This window comes from Schistocerca cancellata, chromosome 6 (genome assembly GCF_023864275.1).
Source record: "Schistocerca cancellata isolate TAMUIC-IGC-003103 chromosome 6, iqSchCanc2.1, whole genome shotgun sequence".
NCBI lineage: Eukaryota > Metazoa > Arthropoda > Insecta > Orthoptera > Acrididae > Schistocerca > Schistocerca cancellata.
In genome coordinates this window covers 682,824,613-682,847,090 of record NC_064631.1, presented here as the reverse complement: position 1 = coordinate 682,847,090, position 22,478 = coordinate 682,824,613, and the positions used below count along the sequence as shown (strand labels likewise).

At 38.5% G+C, this 22,478-nt stretch overlaps 1 protein-coding gene across 1 annotated transcript in view; it reads right to left on the bottom strand.

Annotated features, from left to right (window-relative positions):
* LOC126088470 (protein madd-4-like) overlaps positions 1-22,478 on the bottom strand; it is a 474,106-nt gene that overhangs the window by 110,123 nt on the left and 341,505 nt on the right. The window contains exon 16 of the mRNA XM_049906612.1: positions 16,114-16,254. Coding sequence (XP_049762569.1) covers positions 16,114-16,254 — 141 coding nt within the window. The remainder of the gene's footprint in view (positions 1-16,113; positions 16,255-22,478) is intronic.

Below are 22,478 nucleotides of genomic sequence, written 5' to 3'. Positions count from 1 at the left end.
CAAGGGGAAACTACAGCCACAATTTTTCCAGAGGGCATGCAGCTTTACTGTATGGTTACGTGATGATGGCGTCCTCTTGGGTAAAATATTCTGGAGGTAAAATGGTCCCCCATTCAGATCTCCGGGCGAGGACTACTCAGGAGGACATCGTTATAAGGAGAAAGAAAACTCACGTTCTACAAATCGGAGTGTGGAATGTCAGATCCGTTAATCGGGCAGATAGGTTAGAAAATTTAAAAAGGGAAATGGATACGTTAAAGTTAGATATAGTGGCAATTAGTGAAGTTCAGTGGCAGGAGGAACAAGACTTCTGGTCAGGTGAATACAGGGTTATAAATACAAAATCAAACAGGGGTAATGCAGGAGTAGGCTTAATAATGAATAAAAAAAATAGGAGTGCGGGTAAGGTACTACAGAAAGCATAGTGCACGCATTATTGTGGCCAAGATGGACACGAAGCCCAAGCCTACCACAGTAGTACAAGTTTATATGCCAACTAGCTCCGCAGGTGACGAAGATATTGAAGAAATGTATGATGAGATAAAAGAAATTATTCAGACAGTGAAGGGAGATGAAAATTTAATAGTCATGGGTGACTGGAATTCGACAGTAGGAAAAGGAAGAGTAGGAAACATAGTAGGTGAATATGAAATGGGGGTAAGAAATGAAAGAGGAAGCCACCTGGTAGAATTTTGCACAGAGCATAACACTTGGTTCAAGAATAATAAAAGAAGGTTGTATACATGGAAGAATCCTGGAGATACTCGAAGGTTTCAGATAGATTATATAACGATAAGACAGAGATTTAGGAACCAGGTTTTAAATTGTAAGACATTTCCAGGGGCAGATGTGGACTCTGACCACAATCTATTAGTTATAAACTGTAGATTAAAAATGAAGAAACTGCAAAAAGGTGGGAATGTAAGGAGATAGGATCTGGATAAATTGACTAAACCAGAGGTTGTAGAGAGTTTCAGGGAGAACATTATGGAATGATTGACAGAAATGGGGGAAAGAAATACAGTAGAAGAAGAATGGGTAGTTTTGGGGGATGAAATAGTTGAAGGTAGCAGAGGATCAAATAGGTAAAAAGACAAGGGCTAGTAGAAATCCTTGGATAACATAAGATATATAAAATTTAATTGATGAAAGGAGAAAATATAAAAATGCAGTAAATAAAGAAGGCAAAAAGGAATACAAACGTCTCAAGAATGAGATCGACAGGAAGTGCAAAATGGCTGAGCAGGGATGGCTAGAGGACAAATGTAAGGATGTAGAGGCATATCTCACAAGGGGTAAGATAGATACCGCCTACAGGAAAATTAAAGAGACTTTTGGAGAAAAGAGAGCCAGTTCTATGAATATCAAGAGCTCAGAAGAAAACTCAGTTCTAAGCAAAAAAGAGTAAGCAGAAAGGTGGAAAGAGTATATAGAGGGTCTGTACAAGGGAGATGTACTTGAGGACAATATTATGGAAATGGAAGAGGATGAAGATGAAATGGGAGATACGATACTGCATGAAGAGTTTGACAGAGCACTGAAAGACCTAAGTCGAAACAAGGTCCTGGGAGTAGACAACATTCCATTTGAACTACTGATACCCTTGGGAGAGCCAGCCCTGACAAAACTCTACCATCTAGAGAGCAAGATGTATGAGGCAGGCGAAATACCCTCAGACTTCAAGAAGAAGATAATAATTCCAATCCCAAAGAAAGCAGATGTGAAAATTACCAGACTATCAGTTTAATAAGCCACAGCTGCAAAATACTAACATGAATTCTTTACAGACGAATGGAAAAACTGGTAGAAGCCGATCTCGGGGAAGATCAGTTTGGATTCTGTAGAAATGTTGGAACACGTGAGGCAATACTGACCCTACGACTTATATTAGAAAATAGATTAAGGAAAGGCAAACCTATGTTTATAGCATTTGTAGACTTAGAGAAAGCATTTGACAATGTTGACTGGAATCTTGTTGTGGTCTTCAGTCCTGAGACTGGTTTGATGCAGCTCCTCATGCTACCCTATCCTGTGGAAGATCCTACATCTCCCAGTACTTACTGCAACCTACATCCTTCTGAATCTGCTTAGTGTATTCATCTCTTGGTCTCCCTCTACGGTTTTTACCCTCCACGCTGCCCTCCCATGCTAAATTTGTGATCCCTTGATGCCTCAGAACATGTCCTACTATCTGGTCCCTTCTTTTTGTCAAGTTCTGCCACATACTCCTCTTCACCCCAATTCTATTCAATACTTCATCATTAGTTATGTGATCTACCCATCTAATCTTCAGCATTCTTCTGTAGCACCACATTTCAAAAGCTTCTATTCTCTTCTTGTCCAAACTATTTACTGTCCATGTTTCACTTCCATACATGGCTACACTCCATACAAATACTTTCAGAAACGACTTCCTGACACTTAAATCTATACTTGATGTTAACAAATTTCTCTTCTTCAGAAACGCTTTCCTTGCCATTGCCAGTTTTGCTTTTGTTGATGTTCATTTTATATACTCCTTTCAAGACCCTGTCCATTCCGTTCAACTGCTCTTCCAAGTACTTTGCTGTCTCTGATAGAATTACAATGTCTTCGGTGAACCTCAAAGTTTTTATTTCTTCTCCATGGATTTCAATACCTACTTCAAATTTTTCTTTTGTTTCCTCTACTGCTTGCTCAATATACAGATTGAATAACATCTGGGAGAGGCTGCAACCCTGTCTCACTCCCTTCCCAACCACTGCTTCCCTTTCATGCCCCTCGACTCTTATAGCTGGCATCTGGTTTCTGTACAAATTGTAAATAGCCTTTCGCTCCCTATATTTTACCCCCTGCCACTTTTAGAATTTGGAAGAGAGTATTCCAGTCAACATTGTCAAAAGCTTACTCTAAGTCTACAAATGCTAGAAACGTAGGTTTGCCTTTCCTTAATCTTTTTTCTAAGATAAGGCGTAAGGTCAGTATTGCCTCACGTGATCCAACATTTCTACGGAATCCAAACTGATCTTCCCCGAGGTCAGCTTCTACCAGTTTTTCCATTTGTCTGTAAAGAATTCGCGTTAGTATTTTGCAGCTGTGACTTATTAAACTGATAGTTCAGTAATTTTCACATCTGTCAACACCTGCTTTCTTTGGGATTGGAATTATTATATTCTTCTTTAAGTCCGAGGGTATTTCGCCTGTCTCATACATCTTGCTCACCAGATGGTAGAGTTTTGTCAGGACTGGCTCTCCCAAGACCATCAGTAGTTCTAATGGAATGTTGTCTACTCCTGGGGCCATGTCTCGACTCAGGTCTTTCACTGCTCTATCAAACTCTTCACGCAGTATTGTATCTCCCATTTCATCTTCATCTACATCCTCTTCCATTTCCATAATATTGTCCTTAAGTACATCGCCCTTGTATAGACCCTCTATATACTCCTTCTACCTTTTTGCTTTCCCTTCTTTGCTTAGAACTGGGTTTCCATCTGAGCTCTTGATATTCAAACAAGTGGTTCTCTTTTCTCCAAAGGTCTCTTTAATTTTCCTGTAGGCAGTATCTATCTTACCTCCAGTGAGGTAAGCCTCTACATCCTTACATTTGTCCTCTACCCATCCCTGCTTAGCCATTTTGCACTTCCTGTCAATCTCATTTTTGAGACATCTGTATTCCTTTTTGCCTGCTTCATTTACTGCATTTTTATATTTTCTCCTTTCATCAATTAAATTCAATATTTCTTCTGTTACCCAAGGAGTTCTACTTGCCTTCGTTTTTTTACCTACTTGATCCTTTGCTGCCTTCACTACTTCATCCCTCAGTGCTACCCATTCTTCTTCTACTGTACTTCTTTCCCCCATTCCTGTCAATTGTTCCCTTATGATCTCCCTGAAACTGTGTACAACCCCTGGTTCTTTCAGTTTATCCAGGTCCCATCTCCTTACATTCCCACCTTTTGGCAGTTTCTTCACTTTTAATCTACAGTTCATAACCAATAGATTGTGGTCGGAGTCCACAACTGCCCCTGGAAATGTCTTACAATTTAAAACCTGGTTCCTATATCCCTGTCTTACTATTATATAATCTATCTGATACCTTCTAGTATCTCCAGGATTCTTCCATGTATACAACTTTCTTTCATGATTCTTGAACCAAGTGTTAGCTATGATTAAGTTATGCTCTGCGCAAAACTCTACCAGGCGGCTTCCTCTTTCATTTCTTAGCCCCAATCCATATTAACCTACTATGTTTCCTTCTCTCGCTTTTCCTACTGTCGAATTCCAGTCACCCTTGACTATTAAATTTTCGTCTCCCTTCACTACCTGAATAATTTCTTTTATCTCATCATACATTTCATCAATTTCTTCATCATCTGCAGAGCTAGTTGGCATATAAACCTGTACTACTGTAGTAGGTGTGGACTTCAAGTCTATCTTGGCCACAATAATGCATTCACTATGCTGTTTGTAGTAGCTTACTCGCACTCCTATTTTTTTATTCATTATTAAACCTACTCCTGCATTACCCCATTTGATTTTGCATTTATAACCCTGTATTCACCTGACCAGAAGTCTTGTTCCTCCTGCCACCGAACTTCACTAATTCCCACTATATCTAACTTTAACCTATCCATTTCCCTTTTTAAATTTTCTAATCTACCTGCTCAGTTAAGGGATCTGACATTCCAGGCTCCGATCCGTAGAATGCCAGTTTTCTTTCTCCTGATAACGACGTCCTCTTGAGTAGTCCCTGCCCGAAGATCCTAATGGAGGACTATTTTACCTTCGGAATATTTTACCCAAGAGGACACCATCATCATTTATCCATACAGTAAAGCTGCATGCCCTCGGGAAAAATTATGGCTGTAGTTTCCCCTTGCTTTCAGCCGTTGACTGGATTACTCTCTTTCAAATTCTGAAGTTGGCAGGGGTAAAATACAGGGAGCGAAAGGCTATTTACAATTTGTACAGAAACCAGATGGTAGTCATAACAGTGAGGATCATGAAAGGGAAGCAGTGGTTGGGAAGGGATTGAGGCAGTGTTATATCCTATCCCCAAAGTTATTCAATCTGTATATTGAGCAAACAGTAAAAGAAACAAAAGAAAATTTCAAAGTAGGAATTAAAATCCACGGAGAAGAAATAAAAACTTTGACGTCCACCGATGACATTGTAATTCTGTCAGAGACAGTAAAGGACCTGGAAGAGCAACTGAACGGAATGGACAGTGTCTTGAAAGGAGGATATAAGATGAACATCAACAAAAGCAAAACAAGGATAATGGAATGTAGTCAAATTAAATCGGGTGATGCTGAATGTATTTGATTAGGAAATGAGACACTTAAAGTAGTAAATGAGTTTTGCTATTTGGGGAGCAAAGTAACTGATGATGGTCGAAGTCGAGAGGATATAAAATGTAGACAGGCAATGACAAGAAAAGTGTTTCTGAAGAAGAGAAATTTGTTAACATCGTGTATAGATTTAAGTGTCAGAAAGTCGTTTCTGAAAGTATTTGTATGGAGTGTGGTCATGTATGGAAGTGAAGCATGGACAATAAATAGTTTGGACAAGAAGAGAATAGAAGCTTTCGAAATGTGGTGCTACAGGAGAATGCTGAAGGTTAGATAGGTAGATCACATAATTAATGAGGAGATATCGAATAGAATTAGGCACAAGAGAAATTTGTGGCACACCTTGATTAGAAGAAGGGATCGGTTGGTAGGACTTGTTCTGAGGCATCAAGGGATCACCAATTTAGCATTGGAGGGCAGCATGGAGGGTAAAAATCGCAGAAGGAGACAAGAGATGAATACACTAAGCAGATTCAGAAGGATGTAGGTTGCAGTAGGTACTGGGAGATGAAGAAGCTTGCACATGATAGAGTAGCATGGAGAGCTGCATCAAACCAGTCTTTGGACTGAAGACCACAATAACAACAACTAAATACCACAAACTGTCCTATGAAAAAGATGTAGAACTCTCCATTGCTGAACTACCAAGGCAAAATACAGTTATTATTTGTGTATACAGGTCACCAGATGGAGACAAAAAAGTGTTTTACAATCACATGAAGGAACTATTGGAAGAAATTCTCTCTCCCAAGAAAAATATAATTATATGTGGTGACTTTATTATTAATTTCTGGAAATCCAATAAATTCAGAGATGACATAAATTTACTACAATTGTTCAATATCAGTCCAACGGTAATTGAACGAACTCAAGAAACACCTACCTCTGCATCTATTATTGATCAGATCTTGAGAAATACACGCAAATATGCCTGTAACACACAAGTTGTAAACATGGGTTTTAGCGATCACTATGCTCAAATTCTTGCAATGAATGTTTCAGGACACCAAATTCCCAGTTAAATACAATGCTCTATAAGGAATTTCAGTATAAAAAATGTGGAATATTTTTGTTCTCTCCTAGAGGGTGAAGTTGGAAAGATGTATATGACTGTAATGAGACAAATGAGAAATTTGATAAGTTTATGGCTACAGTCAAATATTTTTTTGAAATGGCTTTTCCCAAGAAAACAACTACGTCGAACTCTACTCAAAAAACAAACATGTGGATTACAAAAGGGATAAGGACATCATGTCAAAATAAAAGGAGATTGTATGAGTACTCCAAGCATAATACCAGTCCTGACTTTTTTCCATATTTCAAAAGATACAAAAGAATACGAACACAAGTTATTTCAAAAGCAAAAAAACTACAAAATGACAAAATATTGTGTGATTCCAAGAATAAAACTAAAGCAACCTGGCAAACTGTAAGGAAAAAAATGGGTGCCAGGCCAGTTAATCACAATAACATAGAGCTTATTATGAATAAAAATAAACTAACTGACCCCAAACATGTAGCTAGAGCTTTCAACAATTGTTTCTCAAATATAGCATAGCAGTTAATAAATACACACCATGACAAAAAGCCAACCAGTCACTCAGATCAAGAAATTCATTCAAACACATTATTCCTGTATCCAGCAACACCTGAGGAACTGTCAAGAATCCTAAAAGAATTGCCTAATAAATATTCAGTGGGTATTGATGAGATACCAGATGCTATCAAAGCTAATGCAACATTTATTGTGGAACCACTAACAGACATAGTAAATTCATCTTTTGAGAATGGTGTATTTCCAAATAATCTAAAAACTGCAAAAGTAACACCTCTGCATAAGAAGGGTGCAAAAAGTGATATTGCTAACTATAGACCAGTTTCAGTTTTGTCAGGCTTCAGCAAAAGTATGGAAAAAATGTTCCTTGGAAGATTAACAGTTTTCTTAAATAAAGAGAGGCTGATAAGTGACTCCCAACATGGGTTCAGAGCTGGAAAGTCAACTCAATCAGAAATTTTTGCCTTCTTAAATGAAGTATTAAAAGCAGTCAATGATAAACAACATGTATCTGGGATATTTCTGGATCTAAGTAAAGCCTTTGATGTAATTGATCATGGCATTCTCTTGTGTAAATTAAGTAATTATGGTATTGGAGACCAGTCTGAAAAGTGGATCCGCTTGTACCTCAGTAATCATCAGCAGATTACAGAAATAAAACACAAAGATAGTGAAACACAAAAAATTTCTAGTTTTTACCGTGATGAGCAGAAAATCATGTATGGAATCTCACAATGGTCAGTTCTAGGACGTGTCCTATTTCTGCTGTATGTACATGACTTGGCTAGTGAAATACATGATGGAACCACTGTACTGTTTGCAGATGACACTAATATTCTAATTAAATCACAGAATGAGGAAAGACTGCAGGAGGCTGCAGTATCAGTTATGCGTACCTTAATTCACTGGTTCAAGACCAATAGGCTCATCAAAAGTTCTGAAAAAACTGTGGTAGTTAACTTTCATACCACACAAAACCTCCATCCTGCAAATCTTGTTTTCACTATTGAAGGAAAAAATGTGTTGAAGGTCAGTCATACAAAATTTCTAGGTGTACACGTTCAGGCAGATCTGAAGTGGGAGGTACACCTAAACAATTTCAATAAGAGACTGAATTCACTAGTATATGCTGTTAGGATCCTCACTTAAAATAAAAGCTGCTCATCAGTGCTGACAATGCACCATTGCAGTATACAGTATATAATATATTAATATAATAGAGGGAAACATTCCATGTGGGAAAAATATTTCTAAAAACAAAGATGATATAACTTACCAAACGAAAGTGTTGGTATGTTGATAGAGACACTAACAAACACAAACACACACACAAAATTCAAGCTTTCATAACCTATGGTTGCTTTATCAGGAAAGAGGGAAGGAGAGGGAAAGACGAAAGGATGTGGGTTTTAAGGGAGAGGGTAGGGAGTCATTCCAATCCCGGGAGCGGAAAGACTTACCTTAGGGGGAAAAAGGGACAGGTATACAGTCACACACACACACACACACACACACACACACACACACACACACACATGCATCCGCACATATACAGACACAAGCAGACATATGTAAAGGCAAAGAGTTTGGGCAGAGATGTCAGTCGAGGCGGAAGTACAGCCTCTGTAAATTTTTCCGTAATTACAGGTATAGCATGTCAAAAGTACACCATGGGAAAGAAACCTTAGTAGAAACTTTCAAATTACATCTGTGTATTCATATTTTTGGTGATAGCAGTGAAGATAATCTCCACTGCCTGCTTTGCTGTTCAGTCTTGGTATAACAACATGTCCAACATCAGCAGGAGACCAAAACAGTAATCAGAATCAGGGTTGTAATGCTGGAAAATTTTGGCAGCTGCTTCCATTATGCGCCATTTTTGTTGGAATATAAACAAGTGCAATACACATTTAGCAGAGCATTATGACACATTAAAAAGCTCATAAATTATGTTTCTCAATAACTCAGAAGAAACATACATCTGCATGATTTATGAGGCAAAAATGAAATTGCCTTGAAGCACCTGGGCTTCCACTTGAACAGCAATCCCAGATCTTTCCTCTGACATGAGCAGTCTGAAGTGTTTCATGTTGTTATTATTTTGCTCTAATTCCTACTCTTATAACTGATAATGTAATGATGTGTCATTATAAAAAATGACTAATATGTAAAAACCAATCTGTGAAGCATATTTGATAAATATTCAAAGATTGCATTTAATAAATTGAAACTTCCAGAAATTGTAAAGGTAGTGAATGAAAAGTCACTGAGGCTAAATGAAGGTGCACCATTGTTTTATCTCCCCCCTCTAAAGTCACTTTTCTGGTGAGCCTCTCAAGCTGAGCATATGTAAGGTGTGTAAGCAGATACTGTTTGCTGGATAAATTTTGTTTGCATCTATATATTTTGACAATTCCATCATTAATCGAAGACACTAACATGTCACCTTACTATTTATGCAAATACATTGTAATTTATGTAGGTTTCTGGAAAAAGCAGGCAAGGTTGGTGGCACATTGCTCAGACATGAAGGACTGGACAAAATTAGTGTTCTTTCATTAATTATTTTTCAGTTAAGTGCAAAACACCACTGAGACACTTTATCCAATAATTTCTTAGTGGTACGCAATACTTTGCAATCAAAATTACGTGGGTCGCATCATTTTCCATTTCTGGTCAATGATGTCTGAAAGCCTACTCAGTGGCTTAATATCATGCAGATCCACCAATAAAAAACAAGAAGGTGGACTTCTGAAATGTAAACTGTTATATGAAACCAGGGAATCTTCCTGTGGCATGCTACATTGTGTGCATCTTAGTAAAATCATGCATCCTCAAGGTGTGTTGCCACCATATCACGGCTGTCCTATCGCACTAAGTTTCACAATTTGCTAATTGTTAAATTATTGCTGCACCTTCGACAAACCTTTAACTTTTAACTCTCATTGTGGGGTGAGGGTTATACCATAAGCCTCTTCTTAGTTTTCCCCCATTCCAAATGCCCACATCACTTAACTACTCTGTCATATTTTGTAGCACTATTTTCTTACATGGCAACTAACTCATAATGAAAGTCCTTGAAAGCTTTCTTACTTTCAGAAGCAGGAAAGAAATCAACATCTAAGCTTTCACCACATCAAGAGGGTGCATTAGCTTGGATTTTGTACTCTGTTTTTGTGAGGTAGCATGGAAAATTTAAACAGTGAATATTACAGGATCACATGATTTGCTCTTGAGCAGATGTCATGAAGTAGTTGTTTACTGCTGCATGCAACTTCATGAATATTTCACATATTTCAAAAGGAAAACTGCTCAAAATTTTCAGATGAATGCCACCACGAATTGTTAGAAACAGCCAGTATCTTTGTTGGGACAGTCTTCTTCTGGGCACCACATCAGGAACTCGTGCTTATGGTGGGTAGTGCAAAAGGGCCTTTTACCAGGAACAAAAGTGAAGCCATCAATGTGTGCACAAGATAGCAAGTGCTGTTGCTATTGTGGCATTGTAAATGATACCTAAACTTTAATTGATTGCTATGTCACTCTTCTGTTGGACCAAGATATGCTCACAATAAAAAATCTAGCCCTGCTGATCATAGTATGATTGTAGAAATCACTGGGTTCAAGACTGTGCTAAATTGTAATTCAAAAAAAGAAATATAATGGGATTCAAGAAACATATCATAGTATACAGGTAATATAACAACAGCAATACCAAGTATCAAAGGTAGAAATATTTGTGAAACATGTTTCAGGCTTGGCCTCAGTGACTAATTGTTGGTCTGTTATTAAGGGATTAAGTTGTCATGAATTCTTCTGCTGTAACTGAAATAATTTAGCTGTCTTGACTTTAATTCTATACTGCTGTGTCTTTATGTGTTGGTTATACTTCTGATCCATCTATTCCTCCACTGCTATTAAAGAATTGTTACACCACATTTTTGACCTCTACCAAACAACTTCTGAGATGGCAGGAGTATTAATGACATGCAGCACTACAGCTAGACATTCTGCAACAAATCTCATGAAGAAAGCTTTGGATGATGCAGGTTTATCCATGCATGTCCTGATGCTGCTGAAGTGTTGAGGAGAGAAGGATGTCATACACTGACTGGGACACATTCATCCAAGAGTGATGTAACAAGAGCTTCTTTGTTCAAAATGGTTCAAATGGCTCTGAGCACTATGGGACTTAACATCTGTGGTCATCAGTCCCCTAGAACTTAGAACTACTTAAACCTAACTAACCTAAGGACATCACACACATCCATGCCCGAGGCAGGATTCGAACCTGCGACCGTAGCAGTCGCGCGGGAGCTTCTTTGTGTTCACTCATGGTGGATCCTGATGTTGTTATCTTACCCACGGACAAGGACAATGCTACAGTTGAGCTGAGTAAGCAGGATTACATTCTAATGATGTAGCATTTACTGTCTGATCCATTGCAGGCTCAGTGCTGACCCAACGGAAAAGGTTGAGAGGAAGACCAACAACGTTCTAAAGAAAAATTTCTTCTTGCAAGGGACTATAAGAGTCTTAACTCTTATTGTGCCATGATCCACTGATTATAAGGCCTTCTGAAGATTCACAAGGAAGGGGTTCCTCTTAGGCCTACTGTCAGTAACAATGTTGCTCTGACATAACATGTAGTAAAACATCATACTACTGTGTTAAGGCCACTAGCAGATCAGTGTGTGAACCACATTAAGAACTTGTTTGAATGATTTTGATATTTTAGTTAGTTTTGATATGGCCTCTCATCATTTGTGTTCTTTGACTGACTTGTTACAGTTAACTGACAAGGGGAGGCGATGATGTTGGAATTACGGATTTGCTTCAAACTTTGAACACCTTTAGTAGGTCATTAAAACAACATAATGTGCAAGAAAAAAGATGCACTACTTTGGCAATTTGGAGAAAATTTCGAAAGAAGTTTTACACATTTATTATGTAACTGACGTATCTGTGCTAAGGTGCTGGTCATAAGAAGTCATTGTCGTCAAGTGATTAACATACACATGTTGCAAACAAGTCACAAATGAAGTAACAGCTTAAATACTGCAACCACTTACTTTTTAATCTATTTTTTCATCACTGGTTATGCTATTTAATTTATATGACATTTGAGATGTAATATATTGAAAAAAAAATCCATGTGCATTTTCATGAAGTTGTAGTGAATTTCATGTGTTACTTGACTATTTACTAAGTGTAATTAAAGTTTCAAGGATGAGGGACAGGCTTGGAAAGCACAAATCAAATGTCAATAAATAATAATGTGAATGACATTATTCACAATCAGTAATATAGTAAGTCAAAATGTGCTGGACCACAAGAGTAATGAACAATTTCTCATCTGATATGTTCTCGAAATCACACATTACAGGACAATATTAGTCATACAGACATGAAAAACATAAATTAAAACTTCATGCAAATACACATGGTTTTTACAGTATATTATCTCTCGAATGTCATATAAATTAAATAAAATGACTAGTGATGGAAAAATTTAAAAAAAAAAATAGTTTAATGAAGTTTGAGTGGGAGTTGATCTGTTGCTTCATACATTCTCGTCTTGTGGAGCTCAATTGCTAATCACCATGAACTCTACTGTGCAGCACCTACTCACAGATACATAAGGCATATAACAGACATGTAAAACTTCTCTTGTGATTTTGTCAGAATTGCCCCAGTAGTGCACCTTACCACTAATGCATTATGTTGTTTTAATGGCTACTAAAGGCGTACAAAGTTTGAAGTAAATCTGTGATCCCAATGTTGTGACCTCCCCTTGTGAGATTAGGTCTGGTGTTCAATTAACACAACCTATTTCAATATGTGCTGGCTTCCACTTACTTTCTTTTTAATGACCAGTTTTATGAAGAGGAAGATGGAGTTACACTGGGGAGCTCTTTGTCACATACTATGGCTTGTTAGAATTCAATCCACCCAAATATTCACTTCATGGTGATGACGAAAAGGATAGCTGCCTTCCCTTCTTTGATGTGTATGTCAAGAAGACTGATGGTATGTTGGGAAACGCCCTTTGTAAGGTGCCAACTCACATTAATCTTCAGAATAATAGTTGATGCCGTCTGGTTCAGAGTGAAGGGGGACTTTGTACCTTGGTTGATAGGGCTCATGTCATCTCAGATCCCAAAAGCATGTCAGCTTAAGTCACCTTTTCTCACAATGGTTAGAGAGAGAGAGAGAGAGAGAGAGAGAGAGAGAGAGAGAGAGAGGGATATCAGATACACGTTGCGCTATCAACCAAGCAATGAATCAGGTGAGTTAAAAAATAATGAGGTGTCACCAAAGTCTATGGCGTTTCTGTCTTACCCTCGAGAATTTCCAACACTATTGGATACATTCTGTGGAAACATGATGTGAAATGTATGTTTTGACTACTAACCAAGATTAGGGACCTTTAGGGTCTGTAAGGGATGATTGATGTTGGTTTATATTAGGTGGATGTCTAACATATCACTTGCAGTTGTGGAATGTCATACTTTGGTTACACCACCAGGGCAATGGAGGCCCATGTATTGGGCATGAGTGTGTCACATTCTTACAACAGCAGAGTAAATCTACTATCGCAGAAGACTGCCTTAGTACTGGTCATCCTGTGGAAAGTAACAGGTGGAGCTTCTGGTGTCCACTGTCAGCCACTGAGATACTGATTTTAAGAAAGAAGTTGAGATAACATAAGCAAGTGATCTTATGGTGATGGAGGGTTTTGCTTAAATGCAGCTTGGAATTCTGCTGTCTCCCTTGTCAAACAGCAGCAGCACAGAGTTAATGCTACCTCATACCTCACCCATTGGTAATTCATATTCAGTATAGACTCTGATATTTATCACTGGTTATATGAAGGCACTATTATTTACAGTGTGTGTGCATGAGGCGAGAGGGGGGGGGGGGGTTCCTCAGCATATGCCCCACATACAAAGGTTTTAAATTTCCTTGCATGGCCTTCTCTCACTGAATTTATATCTTGAAAATGACAGTGTGTGTAGCTGTCAAAATATCAACAGTTGTCAAAGACATTACCTGGCTGCATCCCTGTAAGTTGTTTGAACATTTTATATACTAGGAGAGACTCAAGTATCACAATAACATACGTATTCTCTTCACAAAAAGTACATTAACTCATTTACAATTACGATTTCTTGGTTCAATATACAGTGCCTGACAAAAAAGTGGAACACCAAGAAGACATAAACATATATCAGTCTAAATTTCTAAACGTATACACTGTGGGCAGGTATGTAAATAATGATACAGCTGTAATTCTCTGTGAGAGGTATAACAGCCACCAGACTGCTTTAGTGCTGTTACCAGGCCTCATAGGTATATAGTGGGCATGAACAGTGTCAGATGTTGAGTGAGCACTGTGAAGGACACAGAGGTGCCATGTACTAGTCCGAGACAGTGTTATCAGCACCTGACAGAGCCTGAAGGGGCCTCATTGTGAGTTTCCATTTAGTCAGATGGGTGAACTGTGCAATATCCAGATTTATGGGGCCTTCTGATGTAGTAGTAGTCCAATGTTTGAATGCATAAAAATGTGAGTGCACGTACACCTGTCATCAAGGTTCTGGTCGACCATGGCTGACCACCACAACAGAGGATCACTATACTGTGCACCAAGCACATTGCAACCCATTCGTATCTGTGCCTGCCATCTGGGAACAAGCAATGGACTCCCTACAACATTCTGCATCATCCTGGACTATTAACACAGACAGTCACTGTCTGGATTATGCAATTAATGTCCCGTATGTAGGCTGCTGTTAACACCACAGCATAAATGACTTCATTTGAAGTGGTGCTGTGACCAGGAAGCATGGATTGCTGATGAGTAGCATCAATTGTGTTCAGTGGTAAATTGCGGTTCTGTACTATGGGGATGACTATCAAATTAAGTACAGTGGAAACCTAGGAGGTTCCATTCTGGAAAAGAACATTTGTGTTACTCATGCCATCATGTTGTGGGGAGCTATTGGGCATGACTTCAGGTCAAAAGTGGTAGTGACTAAACAAACTCTGATGGTACAAGGCACATCACTGGCATCCTGCATCTTCCTCTGTTGTATCTCATGCAACAGTTTGTGGCGCCATGTTTAAACAGGGCAGTGCTCATCCACACATGCCATGTGTCTCTACAAAAAGTAGGTATATAGTGGGCATGAACCCTGGATCTGTCCACAGAAGAACATGTACTGGACCAATTCAAACATCAGTTTTGCCACAGTGCTAGTTTTCACGACCAGTGGTAACTGTTGTGGGTCAGGTTGCCTCAGGAGAGTATACAATTGCTTTATGACATGCTTCCCAAACGAATCAGTGCATGAATCCAGGCCAAAGTGGTGTGCAACTTCTGGCTGATAAATGGGGTGATACTGCTATGTTTTTTTAAAGTTGACAAGATTTTCCAGTCTCTGAAATAACATTTCTTTCCCTCTCAGCCTGTGAAGTTTTGTTTTGTTTCCTCCTCCTCTTCTGGGTGCTTCACTGTTATCAGGCAGTGTATCATGTCCCAATTCAGAAGTAAACACAGAAAGAATGACAAAGATTATTTTAACATGTCTTTCTTAACAAGATTCAATTATTTCTCCCTACAATTTAGGATTCAGCACACCTACAAGTCAGGCTGGTGATCACCACAATTGCACATTGCACATTGTCCCTCAACAGAGCTTACCACATGCAAATAAACATAACAACCGTGCACAATATCTTCACTTTTACCTACAACTTCTTATTTTATAATTTTCCATAGTGAGTATCATTCACTGGTAAGAAGATCTAAGGATACACATCTCCACTCTGGAGTGTTATGTATCACCACATGTTACATGTTACCACATCAAAATAGAGAGAGAGAGAGAGAGAGAGAGAGAGAGAGAGAGAGAGAGAGAGAGCGCACACACACAAATGCGCGCGCGAGCGCGCGCACACACACACACACACACACACACACACACACACACACACACACACGCACGAGAGAGAAAGAGAGAGAGAGAGAGAGAGAGAGAGAGAGAGAGAGAGAGTGCACAGATGTGGCAATGTCAAAGAAGATACGAAAATTTTACACGTGATGTACTGGAAAATTAAATGCCCAAATAGAACAACCTGGCACAGGGTTGTGACATCTGCAGTGAAGAGCTTTTGTAGCTTGTGAATCTTGCTAATAATAACAACAATCTCCAGCATGCTTACCTGCAAACCTTCTAGCAGTTGCTGGAAATGTGGCATTGCGGGGACACCCGCTCTTGAACTTCCTGAACTTGCAGATGACAGTTGTGGACTGTGATCTTCCAGTGAGCCAGGTGAACTAGTTGGTGCACTGAACTCGCCCAACTGTGCAAAAATGAAAATATGTGTTGTTCAAAGTATAGCACAAGAAAAACTAACATGACAAATGATATGATTAAATTCTGTCAAACAATATGCTCTAAATACTCACAAGAAAAGCAAATTACAGACAACATAAATTATGAATAATTTTAATTCAGTTTGTTAATACTAGGCATGTGTTACTATTTATAACAGATTATAATAGCTGATAGCAGTAAGAATATAAATTTTAATTATAAATATATAAAATTTCCTCTGATTTTCCCATATAATAAAAAACTTTTATTATTGGCTCCATTCAGTGAACACTCTGGGAAAAGTGTGTTCAGGGTTTATGTGAAGTGATATTCTCTTCATATGATCATACCAGTACAATCACAGGGTCCTCTGCAAGCTACTACCCTAGACATTGTCTTCATTTCACCCATTCCTGTGTTTTGCACACAATAGTAGATGAGCTCCATTTCAGTTAGATGGATGTAGCTTTTGTTTGGCACAAGGGGATAATGCTTGGCCGACTAAAAGCAACCCATAAATTTATGTGTGCTCTTCAGATGATACTAAATGCTAAGTACTTAGGGAGGTAGTTCACTAAGTAATAACTGAAACTGAGTTGGACTAATCTAGCAATTCAGAGCTGGGGGCTGGTCAATGCTTCCTGTCCACACACTCTAAGTTTGCCCCAATCATTACCATCCTCAGTAACTTTTAAAAAAAGTAAAAAACGAAACGTGTATTCTGTTACATTGAGAAAGAATATTTTATTTTCCTATACAGATTAGTGGTTGCAAAAATGTAGATGACAAAAACATTCATCATTTATGAGTGGTTACATAGCGAAATCTATGAAACCGGATTTGAGCAGCTATGTGATTCTGATATAGTGAACAAAGTGTGTTTGGTAGAGGAGGTGAACATAGATGAGGTGATCAGGGAACCCATTACCATGCACACCGAGTTACTGAAATATGTTGACTTGTTAGTAAAATAAATATAACAAAATTCATTTGATTTTCTGGCAAATGAAAACCACTGTCAGGAAACAAGTGAATGAAAAACAGAAACAGTATAAAATGAAAGTTTATTTCCCAAAAGTGAAGTGACAGCAAGTGAAATGAAATATAGTGTATTTCAAGTGTAATTTTGTAAATAAGTTTTCAGTTTCTGGCAAATAATACAGTGGGCTTTCAAATGTGAGAAGTAACATGTTTTGTAACTACAGTTAATGGCAGATTCTGGTAAAAATTATGTGTATTTTAGATTATCCATGGTTTTCAGTTATCTGTACAATCTCAGATCTGCATTAACCCAGATAACTGTGAGCTTGCTGTGGTAGGAATCTTGCCATAACTGCACAGTCACAAGGAATTACAAAGAAAAACTTCAACCTCAAAGGATGCTTTTCTGCAATAGGGTGGGTAGCTAATGAGGTATAAGAAGTCAACATTAAAAACTCAGTGGCACCTTCTACACTCCTGTTACATATATGGATAACTCTGTCTGAGATACTTGTATTTTCTGTTTCTAAAGGGAACATCAGGTATTAAGTAGGAATTGCAATTCTGAATCTTTGTGCACCAAATTAGGAATAAGGAACCACATATTGAGGAAGTCAGATCTTTCTCTGATGGGAGTAACATGAATAGCTCAAGCCTAAGAAACTGCCTGCACAGACAAGAGTGTGTTTATGATGGTAGCAGGTGTCACAGCATCAGCTCTCCGGCGTTGGTTGTGTGGGATGTCACACAACCTCCAGTGGGGCGCTCACCTGCTCCGCCACCCAGATAATCCCATACACAACCACACCAGTCGCAATGTAACACATCAGCGGCACTGCCATTACCTAGCTGTAAGCATTGCTTCTTGAAGGAAGAGTAAATGTAGCACATACCCACAATGGTACTCGAGACATCAGTGCTGTGGAAAAGAGGGACACCTAACAAGGTATATGTTTTAGAACTTTTACGGTAAATATGCCCCAGCCTATGGGAGTGAACCAAGTGAGTGATAAACCTATGGAAGTGCTGATGTCTCTGAATGAAGCCCAGAAAATGAACATAGATACATTCATAGGTAGTCACTCTGTGAGGTCACTACAGGATACTGGTGCTTCTGTGTCCTTGCTGAACCAACCCTCACTGAATTTGCAAGCAGCTGAGACAAATCACTGGCTAATGTCATCAGTTGCCATTGCTAGGAATATCTTCTGTTTTACTCCCTTACCATCAAGTCACTCATCCAGTAAATTTTCTTTTGCTAGCTGATCTCAAAGTAGACAATTTTTTGGGGATAGACTCCTTCCACATTCTTGGATTTACAATTCATGAAACCATACACACCATTCAATCTGAAGGGTCTTGTGCCATCCCTTTCTGTGACAGATAAGTTCAATACTTTTCACAGAGATTACGGAAGATAATTGCTTTCGAAGTTCATGTCACTCTTAAGATGATGGTTGCCCTGCACTTCTTTGAAGTTCGCCTGGTACGCCTGACCCTTGGAACATCCTCAAAACAGAACTGGACAAATTCACCTCATGAAGATCTGTTTATACCTTTCCCACATAGTCAATGGGCCATTCCATTGGCAGTAAAATTGGCCTCACAGAGGCATATTTTCAAATTTGTTCGGATGCAGTACCACAAGCTTACTTCGTGCTCAATACAAGATATGGCATCTATAATTAAAATTGGTTACCTTTCAGAATATCATCAACTCCTACCATAATCTGATGTTTTATGGCACAATTACTATAAGGTATTCCAAACTGTGCCACACACCTTGATGATATCTTGGTTACAGATGAAACAACTTCTAGCTCTTGTTCCAGAGCTGGCAGCAAATGCACTCAAATGTAACCACCACAAGTGTTCCTTCATGCAAGTACCCTTGACATATTTAGGGTTCAAACTCTTGGCCAATGGACTTGAACCAAAAGATGATTACATCGCAGCTGTTGCACAGTACCTCATGAATGTAAAAGACTTTCAAGTGTTTCTGGGTAAGATCAACTATTATGGCCACTCCCTTGCAAAAGTAGCAGAGCTCTCATACTCACTGAACCTACTCTAAACCAAGGTGCACATTTCAAATGGTCACCTCACTGCAAACTGGCTTTCCAGACTTTAAAAGATTAATTTAAGTGGGTGCTGTGCTTGACAATGTATATCCCAGGTCTCCTGCAGATAAGTCTCCCCTGCCCAGGGGTTCTGGGTGACTTTTCTAAATTGTACCTCTTCCCCTAAACCACTCCAGTCCTTTTCCTTCACCCCTCTTCCTGCCCCTTCTACTCTTCTGCCAGACGAAGGGGCCAATGACTCCGACAGCTTGTGAAAGATAAATCCTTTTGTGTATAGGTTCCCCAGCCACCACTTGGTGAGTAGATATTTTTATCTGTCCATTTACAAAAGAAATGTCAGTTACATTAGCATCACATCATGAGTGCTATCAATTTAAAGCAGTGTATCTCCACCCCAGCCAATATCCTCTTTTACAGGAGAAGAAAAAGAGAGCAGGCAGAGCAAAATATGTATTATAGAAATAATCCTACTTTATTCAGCATATTCTGTTGATCAAACCATGAAGGACAACCTTTTTACATGTTGAATGAGTAATGATATACTGTAACTGATTTATTATAAATGAATTCTGTACATCAAATTAACAATTAGCCTTCATAAAAATTATATATTCCATTTGTATTTACACAGAATGTAAATGAACATTATAAATTAGTAGGAAAGTTATTATTTGGGTAGGGGAAGGGGGTGCGGGGTGGGGGGTGGGGGGTGGGGGTGGAGCATGCGGGCAAGGCTACTGCATCTTCAGTTATACCATGAAACTTGTTATTACTGCTACTTGCTTAATATGTGCCTGATAACACTGATAATTGAAACTTCCTGGTAAATTAAAATTGTGTGCTCACTGAAACTCAAACTCGACACAAGTCTCTGTTGGCACAGAGTTTTAATCTGCCAGGAAGTTTCATATCAGCACACACTCCACTGCAGAGTGAAAAGTCCATTCTGGAACACTGATAATTGTTAAAGAATAAAGTTTACTGCTGGCTGTAAGTATAAAAGCATGTTTACAATGTGCTGTCATACATCTTTCAGAGAACTTCAAATTTGATTGGTTGTTTATTTTGTTAGTTAGTTACATGTTCCATGGATCATCTTGTGTGATAGATCATAAGATATTGAATGAGTCAGTTTACATTTACATTGCAAATTAATTAGATAAGATGAACTCCACCTCCATGCGTCTGTACTGAAGAGATCTGCATGGATGTGAAACATGTCAGATTTTTTTTATTTACAGTATGTATCTCGTTACCCCAAAATATGATAAAAACAATATCACACCATGGAATGAAAGTAATCACAGCATGACAGCCTTTTTACTTTTATGTCACCTGTGCCTGATAGCATTCACACTGGAAGTAAGGATTTGACATTTCAGATGTTCTGTGGGATGTTCTTCCCAACAGCATTTGTTACCAAGTTGTAATCCCAGGAATTTAACACTGTCAGCCTCTTCTATCTGTGCTTCTTCATACTTTTTTTTAAATCTAGACAGTCATGGATGATAAGCAAGATAAGTTTCCAGTTTTTGTTTCAGTTTAGAGTGATCCTCTACTTCTTATTTTACTTCAGTTATCAACATGTTAAATTTTTTGCACCAGAACAAAGTACTGCCACTTTGAACCCTAAACAGTGAGTTTAACGTAAGTAATATGAACTATGGACATTATTATTAAAATATCAGAAGAGGATCATCCAGTGTAGGATGGAGACTTTTGTCATGACAAAAGGATAAAGACCAGCCCCATCACTACAATGACTGCCATAATTCAGTGGAATATGACTCGATTTTTGACCTGTCATGAATAACTGAAGCTCATTTCTCAAGGGAATGCTTGTGTTCTCTAGAACCATATTTTTAAGATATCAGTGCACTTGTGGTATACTTCAACCATCACTAGTTATTTTGCCGCCCAAATAGCATAACTCATCTATAACTTTTAGTGGATCATTTCCTAATCTATTTCCCTCAGCATCGTCTGATTTAATTCGTCCATAGTATTACACATGCAGAAATTCTTCTACAGAGTATAAAGCATTGTCACACAGATGTGATTTCAGCTTGTGTTAAATTAATTTTATTATCGATTAAATTCTTTACATCACTGGGTAGGTGGTCAAAGAGATTTTTTATGCTCCTTTCTGTGCCAACTGAATGGTAATATAACTCGTTTGCTCAGAACACAAGTTTTGCAGAGCTAAGGTGCTTAACAAGAGCTCTAACAGTGACTTCTAGTTTCATTTGTTATCAATATAAACACCAAAGAATTTAAAATATTGTATTTGTTGATTTATCCCCATGCTCTGTTTCTAATGGTGTGTTGTGGCTTTGTTCAGTTTAGAATTGCATGTACTGTTTCTTGTTGTTATCTAAGTTCAGCGACAGTTCATTTGCAGAGAACCAGTTATTAATGTCAAGAAAAAATAATTTTCATTTGCAAATGTTTTATTTCCTCGATTAAGCTTGATTATAATACTTGTCTCAACAAAGGGAACCACAAGTTGTCCTTAGTTGAAGTTTCAAAACACTATAGAAAGAGAACCAGTGGCTCAGAATAATGTCAAATCTGAACAGCATATTACTGATACTGGAAGAAATGTCATGGGAGGAAAAAAGAAGACCAACATGTGAAACTGTAAGTGTCATAATATGCACTTCATCAACAGACATGTGACACACAACCCTTTCTCAGTCCATGTCCGAGATGCACAACGTGACTGTCTCCATGAAGGATCGTGCACTACTGGTAAGACTCTTTTACAGAAATGGTGGTTATGCACATTTGGCCTTGCAGAAGTTCTGGGCACTCACTGGTGTGAAGAAAGACATTGGTCTGATGTCTGCTAACGATCTGGAGAAAATGATTACAACATTCAAAAAAAGATAAGTGCTTTTGAAGTGCAATTTGGCAGAGGGAGAAAAGCAGTTGATGCAACATCTGTTGAAGATGTGGCCACAGAATTGTAGGAGGCATCAAGCAATGGTGTGCAAACATGCAGTGCACAGGGAATTGCCTGTACCCTGGACATGCGTGCGAACTCAGTGCATAAAATCCTATGAAACATCCTGCATTGCTATCCACCCATGCTCAGGAGTTACTGCCTGCTGTCCTACCAGCAAGACAGACATTCACTCTGAATTTC